The sequence below is a fragment of the Polistes fuscatus genome, unplaced genomic scaffold (genome assembly GCF_010416935.1).
Source record: "Polistes fuscatus isolate 324 unplaced genomic scaffold, CU_Pfus_HIC Scaffold14, whole genome shotgun sequence".
NCBI classification, from domain to species: Eukaryota; Metazoa; Arthropoda; class Insecta; order Hymenoptera; family Vespidae; genus Polistes; species Polistes fuscatus.
In genome coordinates this window covers 687658-705263 of record NW_025113042.1, presented here as the reverse complement: position 1 = coordinate 705263, position 17606 = coordinate 687658, and the positions used below count along the sequence as shown (strand labels likewise).

Below are 17606 nucleotides of genomic sequence, written 5' to 3'. Positions count from 1 at the left end.
CTCTAGAGTTTATTTGGAAAGTCGAAATATGCTCTGGAAACAAACAGTACGAATTATAAAGAAGTAGAATTATTCATTGTGTTCAGGATAATTCGAGCCACCGTTTATATTAATTCCTCGCTTAATGATTCATCTCCTTTCGAGGCTGTCGATGACGGGCGTAAGGTAAGCTCCTTTTTTTTTATTATTATTATTTCTTTTTCGTATTTTTTTTGTACTTTTTTTGTTTTTATTATCGTACGACGGTCGTGCCTCGAACGGCTTCATATTAATTGCGGCTTGACTCATTAATTCGTTCGTATTATCTCAGCACCCCGAGCGAGAGATTGCCAGAAACCGTTGGTTCTACTTTCCCTCTTTTTCTCTCGCTCTTCATCTGCATCTTTCTCTCTCTCTCTCTTACTCTCTCTTACACTCTCTCTCTCTCTCTCTCTCTCTCACTCTCTCGCTTTTCGCGAGTCGACTCGAGTTCGGTGAGCAATTACAATATGAAAGGCGCATAAATCAGCGGCTTTAATTAACGCGTTGTTATTATCATTATGACACCGGCCTGAGATTATAATATCGTCGAATGCTGCTCGAGAATACCTCGGAGCTCGTCGTCCTCGAGATTTCTCTCGTTTCAAAAGACTATCGCCCATTCTTATTCTTTGTTAAAATTTTACATCTTCCAAATGGAGAGAGAAAGAGAGAGAGAGAGAGAGAGAGAGGGGGGGTTAAGTAGAGAGAGCGAGGGAAAAAGAAAGGTTTCGTTTCATGTTTTTTTTTTGTTTGTTTTTTACATTTCATTTCACTCGTTACAACGAATTCATCGCGAGTCAAAATATACATATATTATAAATTAATCGAAAGTATTAATATTAATTAAAATTACTTACAAATTTTGTATTGTACTCGTTTATTATCTCGGCACGTCTGCTTTCTCTCGATGTTCGTTTAGAACTGACACTCGTCTTTATTCGTAAACAAACGTTCTGTTTCATTGCGATCATTTCGAATACGTTTCTAGGCAAGTTTGTAAACAAAATATAAAACCGCGAATGGAGAGGGGCGGGGTTAAGAAAAAGTCATATACGTTGTTAAAGGTTAACGATTGAATAATATCGTTCCCACGACATTTGCATTGAAAAATATGATTTTAAAATAGGAATAAAGTATTTATAATCGATGACGACTCCTATGAAAATCAATGATTCTCATTAACACTCATTAGTGGTCGATTACCAAGCGATATCAGTAACGTCGACGCTATCAACGGGCGCTCCGTTACGTGGCAATAAAACGGTAACCCTTAATCGCAAAAACTCAAAACAGGTTTCTCAAACTCGCCTTTTCCTCTAACGGTAAAATTAATGCAACGAACGATCGAATCTCACGCGAAGAAACGTTTCTACGTCCACCTACCGCATCGAATTTCGCGTGCGCGCAACAAAACACCATCAAATTATACCTACACCTATGTGCAGTGAGTCACAGGATTATTCGTACCCGCCCTCGCTGTAAATTTCAAATAATTGATATTTGTTTGTAATGCGAAGCTTTCAAATTCTCATATAGAGCAATCTATTTCTAGATTTATTAAACATTTATATTCATATAAATTTTATTGCACGGAGAAACATTTTGTTCTTGGAGAAATATAAATTCACATAAATGATAAGAAAATTAGTCTCAAAAGAGCATTGCATCTACGTAAGATATAATAAAAAATACGATTATTATTTTGCGTAAATAATACTTGATTAATCAACCCTTTCATCTTAAAACGTTTTTGAAACGACTATGAGGCGTATTTTATTATCAGTTATGTTAAATTTTACTTTTCTTATAATAAAACGTTCTCTCGCAATAAAAAATGTATATCAATTTACGAGTACAATAATCTTAAATATATGTTTATGTGTATTAGAATTTAAAAATACGGTAATACAAGAAAATATTGATTGTTTTAAATAGACAATGGGGGTACGAATACTCCCGCGACTCACTGCATATGTACACTTACACGATCCGTTCTTCTTCGTAAGAAATCTTGTTAAGTGATCTGCCAAAAACAAGAACCGAATTGGGATATTAGAAACGTTGGCGTCGAAAAAAATGTTCGTTCATTTTATTCTACCTACCTATCTATCTATCTATCTACCTATCTACCCCTCTCTCTCTCTCCCCTCTCTCTCTCTCTTCCTCTTCCTCTTTCCTCGTTCTCTTGACGGTGAAACAGTCTGTGAAAGCACGATTTCTCTATTACCGTCAGTTAATAGGGTTTTTAAGAGTCAAGTGGTACCTCGCATCCTCGGAACCGTGACGAGGGTGTGTGTAGGAGGAGGTCGTTCGATTCGAGAAGGGTGGATAGAGAGAGAGTGAGAGAGAGAGAGAGAAAGGGTATAGGGTGGAGGAGGGTACGTCGTTCTGGTCACGAAAGGGATGAAGAGAAGAGGAGAAAGGGATGGGTATCGGAAGATTCAAAAGCAGAGCCAATAAGCGGAGTTCGCTCGCGCGCGCGATTTTATGCCATTGACTATATGCGTAAACTCCTATATGTGTACTCTATACCTACCTACGTACCTATGTACTTACGTGCATGCACACACGTGCGCGCGCGCGCGCATATATCTCTATGTGCATATACGTTCACATTTATACGTACGTATACTCGGAGAAGAAGAGAATCGGGTGGCCGTAGAATTTCAGAAACATCGCTCACTCGATACTCATAATCAAGTAATCACAGATGATGCGAGTGGTACGTTTCAGCTATCAGCTAATTCCCCTATCGATATGCCGCGCCTCTTAGCCAGGGGTTCCCAATCGTCGTTATAACTGGCCTCGTTCGAACGAATTTAACTCTGCTTATTATTCGCATCTTTATCTACCGATAATATTCTACGTAGATCTCTTTCCTATCCGAAGACTCCAACTTTTACTAATGCTGAGCGACCCTGTCGTGTTTTTTAATTAATCGAATTATTGAACTGTATCGCAATCGAATTGAATTAAGTTTCGACGTTGTGCGTGGTGTAAGCTGGAAGCGCGCAATTTTCTGTCATTATTGTAGGCTCTCTCTCTCTTTCTCTCTTTCTTTCTTTCTCTTCCTTCCTCTTTTTCTCTACCCATATATATCTATATCTCTCTATCAATCTATCTCTTTCTTTCCTTACTCTTATTCTTCGTCGTTCATTCGAACTCTGTCTAATTCGTAATACGTATCCCTCTTCTTTCTCTCTCTCTCTTTCATATTGCTTTGTTACCAGTGTTAGTCAGTGTCTATCCTTTTCGCACTCTTACTTATCCGTCGTTCTTCACCCTTCGACTATTCGATTGTCGTAGGAAGAGAGAAGGTAGGCCACCCTTTTCCGACACACGCAGGAAAAGCGAACGCGAGCACGCAGGCGAGCAAGCAAGCAAGCAGGCAAGCAAGCAAGCAAGCAAGCAAGCAAACAAGCACGCAGAGAATGGTACCTACTACCCGTACCTACAACGTGCATAGGAGTTGGCTATATCGACTCTGCACCACGTGCTTCCACTAATTACTTATCCGGCTGTATATCGAAGTACGAAGCGCGCCACATACGGGCGTTACTCTACCGTTATCCGCCTTTTCGAGTAGTTCCGCATGACGTCACACCGACGACGTGCTATAGTCTATATATATCCTCAATCCTTGGTCGCCTACTACCTAATATCATCTCCTTTATCTTCAAATCGTATGCTATTGTCCTCGAGATAGAGAAAGTTGATTTTCTACGCGCATCTCTACACGTATATATATATAAATTGTACGCATGTACACACAGATCACACGTTACCAACGTCACATTCGATATTAATTATCTCATCACGAGAACACTTAATTACGTTCTAATGGAGATGTAAATATATCATTCGCTTTTCGCTTCTATTATCTACGATAACTATACTTAATTCTTCATATTACATGGTAGAACATCATTTCATTCTTGCGTTAATTTTTTAACACGAATAAAGTTAGTTTAATATTTACGTTAGAAAGAGAGAGAGAGAGAGAGAGAGGGAAGAATTTTTCTAAAAATATACTCGAGATACGAGTAGGAGGTTAGAAATTCTTGCTGGAAATAGAATTGCAGAGAATAAGACGATGGAGGGATGAATAAAAAAAAAAAAGAAAAAAAGATAGACAAAGTCGAGAAAGAAAGGTAGAGAGGAAAGCGGAAGGGATTGGTCTAACCAAACTTAATTGAATCCCAGTCCGAATGTATAATATGTAGACTGGCTGCATAACGTCGTGAAACCAGCAGAGGTTCTCACGTTCGTCTGACGTCTGGCACACATCGTTGAGAAGGTTCCTCGTGTAAGGCCGAATTCTGAGAACCGTCCGCGGAATTAGATATACAATAATGTAAGCAGAGCCCGTTGCGGTGTAAGGGTTGGTGGTAAGGTCATGTATATTCATACATCGGTCGACCCACCTCCGATTCTCTCGCTTAACCACCCTCGCGTGGTCCTCCTACTCTCCTCGTCCTCTTTCTCTCTTTCTCTCTTTCCCTCTCTCTTTCCCTCTCTCTCTCTCTCTCTATCTCTATTTCCACCCCCTAGCTACACCCCTCTTTAAGGAGAGAACTAAACAACGGCAGTACGAATAGATTTACACCGCGTCCGCACACGGTTTACGACTTGTGCTAAGATGTCGGTGATAAAGAATATTCTGAATATATTCCGAATATGTTTGTACGATGACACGAAAGTGAAAAGGATAAACTTAATGAAGTAGGTGCATTTTAATGGTAAAGATAATATGAAAAAAAAAAAACAAAAATATTTCTTTTCTTAGGATAATTAAGGCAAATATTATAGTATATATTTTATCTCCGTTATTATTTAGTTTTATTTTTATTATAAAAATGTAATCATCTCGCGTACTTGACCACGAACAACGACGACAAAGCAATTCTTTCGGAAGACGTGAAAGGCAATAACCAAAAAGCCTTTGCGAGTCTCGCAAGCTCAAAGGCGAATATCGGGGATCATAATGAAGGATTCCATTTACAAGTAAGATTCGAACGAACGCGACTTCATTACCCACGATTTTACCGCGAGCACCTCTCGCGGCATTCGTAATGAGCGATGGTCATTCATTTTAATATCCATTAAATGCAAATATCCTGCCGTCGCGAACGTTTACTCCTATTTCGAATTATTTCCCCGGATCCTAACCGTAATTAAGCTTTTCGAAGAGACTTCGAAGGAGCTTCCGCCGCTCTCTGCGGAATCGTTATCGGTAATGATTCCTTTGGGTTCCAAGGGTCCGTTTTAAGCGGACATCGTTGTTAACAAAGTTACGATGAAATTATTGCCAGCGGATAGCCGAAGGAGAATGAAAAAAGAAAAAAAAAAGAAAAAGAATAAGAACCGAGGGAAATAAAAGGAGGAAGAAAAATAAGAAGAAAGTAGACGACCTTCCGATAACGTTCAAGGTAAAAATAAGACTCGACATGTTCGATTACCGAGAGAGAGAGAGAGAGAGAGAGAGAATGAGAGAGGGAGGGGGAAGAGACTTTCCTTGTATACAGAAACGACGCTCGTTATAGACTCAACATTCTGCAATCTACCCTTTCTATCGGCCCTAATTTATGTTGAGTAAGGTAACAGAGACCCCACCCTCGTGTTGCTTCGCTAGGAAGGCTCAGTAATGTTTCAAGTGGTTTGTCTGTTGTTAATTTAGCCCGGGGTGGAGGCCTTGATGGGGGTCTGTCTACTCGCTCTGCCACACTCCATTCGTTACGATAAATCGGTCATTATCTGCAACGAAGCTCTTGAGAAAGCACGGCCGAAGCGCGAATAATATATCGAATTGCTCCCACCATTTTTGATCTGCTTATGAAGGTTCGTAAATAGGACGCTACGTCAGCAACTACCGACTACTAGTACCTTGTCGCTTAACGATCAAACGAGCTTTACTGTACATACTATAACAAAGCTAAAACCTACAGAAGCTCTATCCTACAATTTCTATTATAATATTTCCTCGGCTTGCTACCGAGAAAATCCACATTTTGTAATTTCCTTTAATTCGATGACGACGACGACGACGACGACGACGAGAACGAGTTCCATAATCCAAATATAACGAAGGAAATAAAACGAATTGTTACCACCGCGATAGTCCTTTCAACTTTCCCACGAAAAGATTTCTCCTTACAAATGGACTAGACAATCAAAAAAGTTTTTCGAGAAAATGTTAGACAATTTTTACGGAGTTTATATTCGCGGAAATTCAGTACGACGAGGCTCGCTCGTAAACACACGGTGGAAACGAGGACGCAACCAACCCTTTCCCGCGTGTCCTCGCACCCTTTCACGGCGGCGCCCAGGCCGACTCGGCTGGAACATTAATATCGCGAAATGAAGCTCATTTGCATATAAATAAGGCAGTGGGGTAGGGTGGGCGAGGCAAGGGAGTACGACCAGGATGAACCACCCCCGTCGTTCACCCTCTGTCTCTCTCCCTCTCTCTCTCCTCTCTCTCTCTCTCTCTCTCGCTCACTCTCTCGACAGAGCCCGTTCGTTTCTCTCCTCTCCTGAGCCCTCCCGCTCCGGGGCGGCTTCCTTCTCTCTTCGTCCTGGTCCTCTCTTCCAACGACCCACGCCTCGCCTCGCAGGAACCCCACCCTCGACTAATTACACTTACAGACAAAGCGGCTCGAGCCGAAGGGTTGGTCGCTCGGCTCCCTACTACCCCATCATCGTCTCTCTATCTCTGTCTCCGTCTCTTCCGACTCTCCTGATAACACCGGTTCGCAATGACCACGTGATAATTGCAACCCCTTCTACTCTCGTTTCCTCGAGGATATTCATCGTAGTAGAAACGCTCGCTTTACTTTGGGACTAGTAAACTGTCTAAACCTAATCGATCTAACGATTCGTGAACTGGACTGACAAGGGAATTCTACGAGTTTTATCAAGAGAACAGTTTCGTTCGATTGTAAATAACTGCGTCATCCTGCGATCGTTAGAACCCTTGCTATATATATATAGATGAATTGACAAGAGAAAGAACGTTGGAAAAGAAAGAAGAAGTCTGAGAGAGATTAAACTAGCTTTTCGTTTTTTTCTTCGATTCTTAAGATCCTAGAATCAAATAAGCCATTCGAAATATATTCCTGAGCCCGTCTTTAACAAGATCAAGGTTCGAATTCGATGAGAAAATCTAAGGGTCGTAGGAGAATGCTCGAATACACTGTGGAATTGGAAAGAAGGGGCGGAGAGAATGAGGGGGTAGGAGTAAAAAAAAAGCGCGTATTACCGATTCCGGAATACGGCCATTAGTCTGAAGTCGGACGGAGTTGGGTGTGAGTTCGAAGGTACGTTCTGGTGGGGTGTGTTGGCTATCGTTTATTAAGCGCAAACAGATATTAATGTATTTTTACACGCGGCTACGGGTTTCGTTTGAAAGCCGACGACGGTGGCGGCGACGGTCGACGCCAGCGACGCCGCTGGCGCGGCTCGCGGGCTTCCAAGCCAAATCCAATTACTTTTATTCGGGCGAAATGAGTGCAGCTAAGTCATTAATACTAATCAATGGACCGGACCGACGGAGGATAGCGAATGGGGAGGTGGTAGTGTACTACTCTGCTGTTGCTGCCGTTTCTGCTGCTGCTGCTGCTGCTGCTACTGCTGCCGCTGCTGCTGCTGCCGCTGTTGTCGGTGATTCTCCCTGGTTGGTTATACTCGTTGCTTGCGCGAGCACGCCCGCGCGCAAGCACCTACTAGCTTCCCAGGAATTACCCATAACTCAAACGGTCGAAATGACTTTATTGCAAAAAACTTGCGCTTTGCCTCGCGCGCTTTGGCCTCGGCTCGACTCGCGTCCTATACGCATTGTTAAAGGGCCGCCGCTCGCCCATCGATAAGTAATGTTTATTGTTGCATTTCCAACGACCGACTACCGCCAACCATTCTAACCTACCACCCCCACCCTCCCTCCCTCCCTCTTCTCATCCCCCGTCTCTCGCTTCTTTTACTTTTTTACTCGCACCACTGCGACTCTTCTACTCTTTCTCCCCCACGTATCGTTTTTTAACGTCCTTCCGCCATACGCGTAGAGATATACGTACGTTCCCCAGTCCCTTTTTCTTTCTCTTCTTCCTCCTCTTCATCCTCTTCATCCTCTCCGCCCTTTTCCTCATCCAGCATGAACTCTTATTTTGCTTCATTTGCTTTCCACGAGTGGATAGACAACGGGGATTGGGGGAGAAACTTCTCGCGTATCTCGCGTCTTTTCCGCGCATTAGCAGTGTGACGCTTTTTTCCTTTGTCACGATTTTTTATCGAACGATTATTTAACAAAATTCGAAGCATCGTGATATGATGTCCTTCCGATCTAACCCAACGCGATGATTTTGAATTATCTCCGATGAATTTCTATTTGACTCGTTGAGATCAAATATTCTTGACGATTCGATGCTTCTTTTTATTTATAATATTGTTTATCTTTTCCCCCATTTGATTTCATAAAATAATCACGGTCTCGTCTCGTCGCGAAATCGAAGTGAACTTCCTTTACCAATATAATTATTTGACAGAATTTTCAATACATTTATTTATCTTAAATAGATAACTATACGTAAAACGCGCAATGAATACTTTAAACTTTTTATTAGATTTATATATCCTCATATTTTAAATAATAAAATGAATAAATATTGTTTTGACGTATTGCGATATGATATAAAAAAAAGAAAAAACAAAAAAGAAACAAGACAAAATCGATAGTCATCCGTTACCATCACATTTAAGTGATATTTATCCCAAATTGTATTAAAGAATATCAGAGAAAGAGATAGGCAGAACGAGGAGATGCCGGCAAACGGCAGAGTTTATTAATTTATGCGAAATGCCAAAAGCCCGTAAACATACGTTTCTACGGCTTTATAGATACATTCCTCTCTCTTTCTCTCTCTCTCTCTCTCCCTCTCTTTCTCTTTTACTCCCTCTCTTTTTATATATACATACATACATATATCGTTTGCGCACTTTTACAAGCAAAATGGTCCGGGTACCCGCGCATTCCACTAATCCCCCTCGACTCGTCCATTTAATATGGGGGGAATAGAAGGGGGTTTGTGATGGTCCAGGCAGCCATCCCACACTGCTCTCTATAGTCATTTACGAATTTGGCTGAAAAAAAAAAAAAAAAAACATAAAAATTGAACTACCTCGTAGGTGCGCGAACGCACTACCATTCCTCCTATTTTCGTTCGTTACCTATCGAACCGGGGCTTTATCTATTTTTTATGTAATGAAATGCCTTGTGCAGGTAGCATTGGTTTTTAGGTAGGGGTAGGTATTTTACAGGGGTAGTAGAACGATTTATATACGAGCCGCTTGCAATCTACGTTACCGTCACTTTGACGAAAATTTTAAATCATACACATTGTTATTTATTTCATTCTTTTTATTATATTTCGTGGAAACTCTTTTAACCGCGTTATATAATATTATAAACAATTGTTTTATACAAAATTGAAATGACGTCAAAATTTCGTATATTTACTCGATATTTTGGTACTTTGATGAATGTTTAAAAGATGATAATTAAGGATAACAGACTATCCCGTTATCTTGTTAAAGGATACACGGAAAGAGAGTTTCACCGCAAAATCCGATATCTGTTAGTCTCGCGTTGTCTCTCTTTCTCTCTTCTTGTATATCCTCCCGGCGAGTCTTGCGGGTACGTCACGGAAAGCGGGTGAAAGCTTTTCTCAGATTTATTCATGGGGGCCAAGTCACCTGGGGGACACTTTTTCCCGAATTACCCCGGGTGTCGAAGCTCTAAAACGCTTAATCTGTATCCAACTATGGCGATACACGTTCCGGCATATTTCCATGCCATTATGCAAAGAGGCCGCACCGGTAACATTACTCCGTACAACACCAGCATCGTGCGACGCTGGTGAAACCCCCTCTTTCCTTCTCTCTTACTCTATTCCTTCTCTTTCTTCTATGGGCGTATAGGTATCTATATACATCCCTATCTTTCTCTATGCACTCACGTGTGGTAGTAAAGTATCGTGGCTTGTACGTACTCTCCATCGATTTATTATAATTTAGATTGTCTTCTAAGAACCCGTCTATACATACCTTCCTATATCTATACGTATATATATATATACATATATATACCTTAATTTGTATACGTGTGTACAAGTACGTTCTTACGTACTACGTACGTACGTTTATATACATACATACATACATACACAGAACACACATACGTGACAGCGTATATCCACTTTAATGCGCCGGGCGTCCGTTAATTATTCCTCGGGTATCCCCGTAAATATGCATGAATTATATATCGCGTTGCACGAAAGCCGAAGAAGGAGAGATAGGGACAGGTCATTAATATATTTTTTTTTCCTCTTCTTCTTCTTCTTCTTTCTTTCTTTCCCTCTTCTCTGCTCTCTCTCTCTCTCTCTCTCTCTCTCTCTCTCCCCTTTTCTCCCCATCTTTCTTTTTCTTTCCCTGGGAACGATCGCCACGTAGGACACCTAATATACACGGCGAATCATTTCCTTTGCTTGCCTCGTCATAATTTTACGTAATACCTAGTTCTCCTCCTCCTCCTCCTCCTTCTCCTCCTTCGTCGTCGTCGTCGTCGATCAAGCAAAATGTCCTCGGTTAAATGGACCTCGCCAATTCGAACCGCAAAAGGCTATCGAGCGAAATTTACGATCGGCTTTGCGAATCACGAGATTGTCGAGAAAATGACATCGATTTGTGTCACCGATACCTTGGCTCATTACCCCTGTGGCTACACGATTTCTAACTTTGTCCCGATAGGGACCGATGAAAACGACGATAAGATACACGCTTTGTAAATCAATTCAAATTACCAAAAACTATTATACCTATTTTGGATAGGACCAGTTTTGGATAGGACCAGTTTTGTTCGGACTAATTTTCTAGTCTCTTATTGTCTATCTCATCTATTAGTTGTTCGAATCTCCCTTTTTCTCTCTCTCTCTCTCTCACACACTCACATTTGGAGTAACGATCGTTGATAATAATGAAAAAAATAAAAAAAAAAAAAGGGAATAAAGAACGACATAGCCCGAACAAATTTTTAACGACGATCGCACCTTTCACTGATAATTTTGGTACTCTGCCTTCCTCTCAACATCTCTCTCTCTCTCTCTCTTTTTTTTCTATTTCTATCTTTCTGTTGCTCGCACACTCTCCCGAACACATTTACAATGATCGAATTTATCCTTTTTTTTTTTTTTTTTTCCCCCTATTTCGGATGTCTACCATTATTTCGAAGCGAAGCATTTATACCTATATGTGATAGCTAGACCGTGAATGATTATTAATCAATTTTCAGCGTTAAACGTGCCGCCGCAATAAAAAGCGTGGTACGTTAACGAACCACGCGCGTATAATTGAGCATTTTGGCGAGAATGATTGCAAGCTTGTGCTAAAACCTTTGCGTGCTCGTTCGATTGATTTTGGATAGAAAGAGAAAGAGGGAAATAGAAAGTGTGCGTGAAAGAGAGAAAAAGAGAGAGAGAAAGAATGAGACAGAGAGGGGCTGAACAAAATGTCCCGTGTCACTATTTTTCAATGGATAGAAACGGTAAGACACATCATGATCACTGATACAAAAGTTATCAACGAGAGACTAGATAATTCAGTATACCATCGAACTGGGCGTTCTATTGTCTTCGATAAATTATGTAATAATTTCTTAGTTCTTTATTTGATATATTATATACACGTAGGATGAAAGAATCTGACGTGTTAGTTAGTTGTACGTGTGTAGTATGAGATATCAGCCGATCAATGATTAAGCATATTTAACAATATTTTACACATTTAGGCACATACTTTTACAAAATTTATATAATGTAAGCCTTCAATATCGATTCCTCTTTATTTTTTTTTTATCTTAAAGAACTATAGGATATATTATGCGTTCATAGATTTGTGTGTGTGTGTGTATGTGTGATGTGTATTAGCGATAAGAGGACAAAGGAACGTTCCTAGTTTGACGGCCGTGATTACATCCGGCCTGATCAGTTTTAAGACAAATGAACGGTCCAGAATGGTTTTTCTATTGTCGAGCGAACATTGACCGAGTATGAAATATACAAGTCGAACGTTCTCAAAATATGCCCAATAGTGGGGGAAATCAATAATGTATTCATTCTAAGAAAAAGAAGACGCGAGTGCCGAAAAGACGATAAAGAAGAAGCAGTTGTTCTGTGTAAGACGCGAAAGAAGAAAGACGTATTTTTAAACGAAGCACGATTACTCATTAATATTGTATTGAAGAAATATTTCTTCGATTTTAGAATAAATCATTTGAAAATATCAGAATTTGTTCAAGTAATATATTTCGAATTGTTTTCGTCCCAATTTTTGTTAAATCAACGACGTGGAATAAATTGTGATAATATATATATATATTTATTTTTTTTAAATGAATTCGATTTCCAAAATGTATATTCGTTGATGAAATCGTTTCTTTAATGGAATCAAAATTGGTCTCTTGTTTCAGGATAGCGACAGGAGTAGCGCTGGAAGTCCAGAACCAGCAACAGGCGCGATGCACGAACACCAAATGATGTTGGAAGATATCAAAAATTCTCGAAAAAGACGACGGACTCCGTCTCCTGAGAATTTGCATCAAGCTAAACGCGCTGCTGTACCGCAAGCGCACATTAATGGAACCAGTAAGAATCGACCTTAATCGATTTATACCGATCGAGATTGTTCATTTATTGTTAATATTTTCGTCTGTATTACAGTGGCTGCGATGGTTACTCTTCAAAATTTACAAAATTTCGAAAATCTACAGAATTTGGAGAGTCCCGAATCGGCGACAGGATCGTTGCACGAGCATCAAATGATGATGGACGATGTAAAAAATTCTCGGAAGAGACTGCGAAGCCCGTCGCCGGAAAATCTTCATCAGGCGAAACGAGCGGCGGTGGCGCAAGCTCATCTCAATGGAACTAGTAAGCATGCATTGAAATTTATTTATTTATAGGATATATTTTTTATGAAAAGAGATATTAGGATGATCTGGTGTTAAACAAGAAAAAGGAAAAAAAGAAAACAATAAAAAAAATCATTTGAATTACAGTGGCCGGTATGGTGACTTTACAAAACCTTCAAAATCTAGCGAATCTTCAGAATCTTCCGCAAGTTGCATCATTGGCTGCCGGTCTTCAAGGAATGACAGCAGGACTAAGCAACAATCAGCTGATCAATACTCCTTTGAATCTCACCGTTAGCTCGTCCGGTAGATAACAAAATTAATTTTCTAACTGATCCAAATAAATAAATCGTTGATATAATATAAAATCCATCGTTTTATTTATTTATCTTTTCGCAGGAGGTACTGCGCCAACAGCTTCGAGTACAACAGCAGGACCACATCTTTTGCCACCGAGTCCAGCGCCAATGGTGACGTTACCTCAGCTATTGTCTCAACCACAACCGGTGGCAATGCCACAGTTCATCCTAATGTCCGGTCAATTGGTTCAGGGTCTTCAAGGAGCCCAACTTTTAATCCCTACTTCTCAAGGTAAGTGTCGTATGACGATAATCTAGCATTGGTCCTAGGTAAATGAAATTTTCGAATCGATAAGATGCAGTGAAATGTAGGAATAGGTAATAATAATAATAATAATATTGTCCGATCAATGTACGATATATATATTATATCGACTATCTCTGGTTAATTTCAACGAAGGTTGACCAGTCGGCCATACTTAGTAGTGCTTCTAGATCGCCTCGGCAAGCATAGGGCAAACTCTGCAACTAATTTCAATGTATAATTAACGTCTCACTACCCCATTCCAACCCTACAGATCCTTGTCCCACCCATAGCTGCTCTTTCCTCGTTCTCCTTTCCTTGGTCCCGCCCTCCGAACTATCCCTTCCCGCCCGGCTACTCTAGCTGGACATCAGCTTCGCGGATTCGGCGGCTATTATATCGATTGTGGTCCGCGCTAACTTCGTTTCTACCAAGTTAAGTTCCTATTCTGGCAATCGAGGGACACACACACAGAGAGAGAGAGAGAGGGTTGAGGCTACGAAGAGTAAAGGAGAGAAAGAGAGAGAGGTAGAAACGTAGACGGAGAAAGCAGCTTAAGTTGATTGAAAGTTCCAGACTGAGACGAATTGATTAAAATAAAATAAATGATTGTATTATATAGTAAATGTTGTTTATCTCTCTCTCTCTCTCTCTCTTTCTTTCTTACATCTAAAAATACGTGTCAAATATTTCTTTGTAGCTTCAACGGATATATTTCCTAAAGAATATATATTTAAGTATTTATCTAATCGCTATAGAAAAGTTAGAAATAAAAGAAAAAGATGTACAACTTTTCCGACTTACTATTCGTTATCGTAAACCATAATCGGATTGTCAGTTGACATTAACTCAGAACGTGAAACTTTTATGGCTGTTCGGAATACAGGATTTGCTTAGCTCGGCTATAGGTACCAACACGGGTACGTACTCATGATCAGTAATCATATTAAGCGCGTGTACAGGGTAATCAGATTAGCGGAGCTGGAGGTAATCCCGAAACTATTCTAAGTATGATTAGGCGTCCTTCTCGCAGCCCAGTCCAGGGCCAGTACCTGTACCCACTATTAAGATGACGATAATAGTTTGCCAACTACGCTAGCCTGGGAGGTTACCTGCCCTATGGGTTGCCTAATAATCCCTCTATGAGACTCTGATAACTTTACTATCCATCCTGGATCAACGACGCGTGGATTAGCTACATAATGGAAACGAAGTGTTTATCGAATTGAAGAATGTTTTTAAGATTAATTATATCTTAAGTAACATTTTAACTAAAGTATTTTAACGAGTTAACATATTTAAGGAAAATTCATTTCTCTATTTAGGTATAGCAACGCAAACTATATTGACCATTCCCGTAAACCACGTTACGAATAATCAAATGGTCAACTTGGCACTCAGCAATGGTCAAGTAGTTTCTACGACGTTGGCAAATCTTCAATCGATCGCCCAACCCCAAAATATGTTGAACACGCCAACGAGCAACGGTAAGAGAGCTTATATTTCTTCTTAATAATTATAACACGCAAGATCCTGACAAAAAAAAGAACTCTAAATCCTTCTAAATAAATTCGTTTGATTATAAACCACCTTGCATCGGAATAGTTAATTTTCTTACGCGAATCATCCATTCTTCCTACATTTAAACTCAATTTGATAACAAGGTACAAAGTGTATTTCCTCGAGTTAGTATAAACGTTAGACTGAATGTGTGCACGCGCGCGCGCGTTTGTTTGTGCGTTAGTTCCGACAAGTCCGAGTCTGGCATCGGGATTAGGCTTGAATCCTGCAGCACTGCCTCACCTTTTGAGCAACAGTTCGGCGAGCCAACAGCTTCTGAATGCAATGCAACCCCAGCAGCTGCTTCAGGCAGCTCAAGCGGCACAAGCTCAGGCAGCGCAAGCCGTCCAAGCTGCCCAGGCTTCTCAACAACCACTTCTCACAACGTCACCGCAACAGCACGGCCATCGACATGGCTCGCACATGAATCATTACACGGTAAGTGAAGCTAACGCTGTATCCTCGTTCCATATCGTAACGTCTTACAATGTAGTAGTTAAACGTGGTTTTGGAAATCGCTTTAGCTGAACGAGATCATACACTAACGCGTTTGCAAATCGTTTAACCAAAATATCTAAGATAATATCATACATCAAGAAAATAAACTACGATAAATGATTTCAACTTTCTCCTTCCCTTTCTCTCCCTCTCTCTCTCTCTCTTTCTATCAATTTTCTTAAGCTTATCCGTTAGGTTCTCTACTTTGTTAGATCGATCGTAATGACCTCACGAGACGAGAATTATTCTTCTCCGATCGCTTCCCGGTAATGTATACGAACTTGTATCCCTATACGATATATATACACGACCAAACCACGGAGTTTCCACGGAACGAATAGACGTTAACCATCGTAAGATCAGCACAGTACGACCTGAATAATTCCCAATAGCAAGCAATCTCGTTAAGAAAGTATTCCGTACCGACGGCGTTCCTTCCACTAATTAGACTCTAAAGTGTCCTGATCCCGAGACTCCGTCTCATTATTAAGTGCATAATTGGCGTGGAAGAGAAGAGTATTGTCGTTCTTCGGAGAGATAGGGGGAGGGATGAAGAAACTAATCCGTTCCCTTCTCTTCCCTTCCCTTCCCTACCCCCTCTTACTCTTTCTCTCTTATTTCTTTCTTTCTTTCTTTCTTTATTTATTTCTTCTCATTCTCTCTATCATCCTATCGTATCGTTCACAGCCACCAGAAAAGCATCACAGAGAAAGACCGGAACAGTCGTCGCCTTTGAACGAATCTGTAGTCTCCGCAGCCTCTGCTCTAAACAGATTGACGTCTAGCAACGGTGAGATTACCATCACGACGACGCACGGTCCTAGTGGAACTGGAGGAATAAAGGCCTCGCCAAGTACTATGCACAGTCCCAAGGAGGAAGAAGATGATCTTCTTAACGACTCTCCGAGTAAGAACGACCCGTCTTATTTTTCTTATCGAACTTTTTTAAACAACTCATCGAAATTTTTGTTATCAAGACTTTGTTGTTAGATCGAGTATCGTGTATTATATCGAAACTTCATATTCCAACGAGTTTGTTGAATTCTTTTTTAACGTATTCTTATTATTATTTATTTTCCCTTTTTTTTTTTTTGCGATTTTTAGTCACTTTTTTACTAACACCATCTCACACTTATACCCCACATTTTCAATGAGATCGAGATTTATGGTTTTTATTTTTGTTTTCCGATCGGGTTGCTTATTCACATATTAAATGTGGCTAGATTATTTATTAGACTTTTTTCAACAATTGAAAGTTTTGTTAAATAGATAAGTAAAGTCAAAATAATGTGAAATATATAATTTGATCGTTTCGAATGAGAAAGAAATTTTTGAGAAAGTATAAATATTTTCACATAGATGTATATACAATATGTTAATATCTTAGAGAATATATTCACTGTCAGAATCTGTTTTGAGTGACATAAATCATTGGTGATAAGGTATTATATTGTTAGCAATCGGAAGACGATTGCAAGTAGTAAACTCAGTCGATCCTCTACACGAGAGTGTACTTAAGCTAGTCGCTGGAACTCGAGTCGAGTAGCTCGGTAATCCCATGGTAACGTACAACAGGATATCGTACAACATTCCGGCTCATTACGGGACATTAGATTGGCTACTTAGTGGCCGTCTTCTAGGAACCCATCGACGATTCCAACGACGAGGCTAACCTCGAACCTGCCGATAATAATTTTAATAATTCACAATCATAGCCGCGCTCCATAGTCTGCCACTTCGTCATTTCCACTCGACTCGAATGATCATTCACCGCCTAACGATACTCAATTGCCATTATCGAATGGGGAACATCATCGAGCTCTGCTAACGCGAAGATAGATTATAACGTTGCTCCACACTTTGCGCGTAAGATTCACTCTCGGTAATTTCTTAACTACGTATAAAGAGGATACTCAATTTCAATTTCTTGAAAATTCGATATAGTAACGTAGAAAGGTAACGTTTTTAT

General features: G+C 40.2%; 1 protein-coding gene across 1 annotated transcript in view; it reads left to right on the top strand.

Moving 5' to 3' along the window:
- LOC122514149 (POU domain, class 6, transcription factor 1) overlaps nt 1-17606 on the top strand; it is a 129596-nt gene that overhangs the window by 100443 nt on the left and 11547 nt on the right. The window contains 7 exon segments of the mRNA XM_043630812.1: nt 12536-12710; nt 12786-12995; nt 13124-13282; nt 13376-13567; nt 14905-15066; nt 15324-15577; nt 16325-16557. Of these exon segments, the coding sequence (XP_043486747.1) occupies nt 12536-12710; nt 12786-12995; nt 13124-13282; nt 13376-13567; nt 14905-15066; nt 15324-15577; nt 16325-16557 (1385 nt within the window).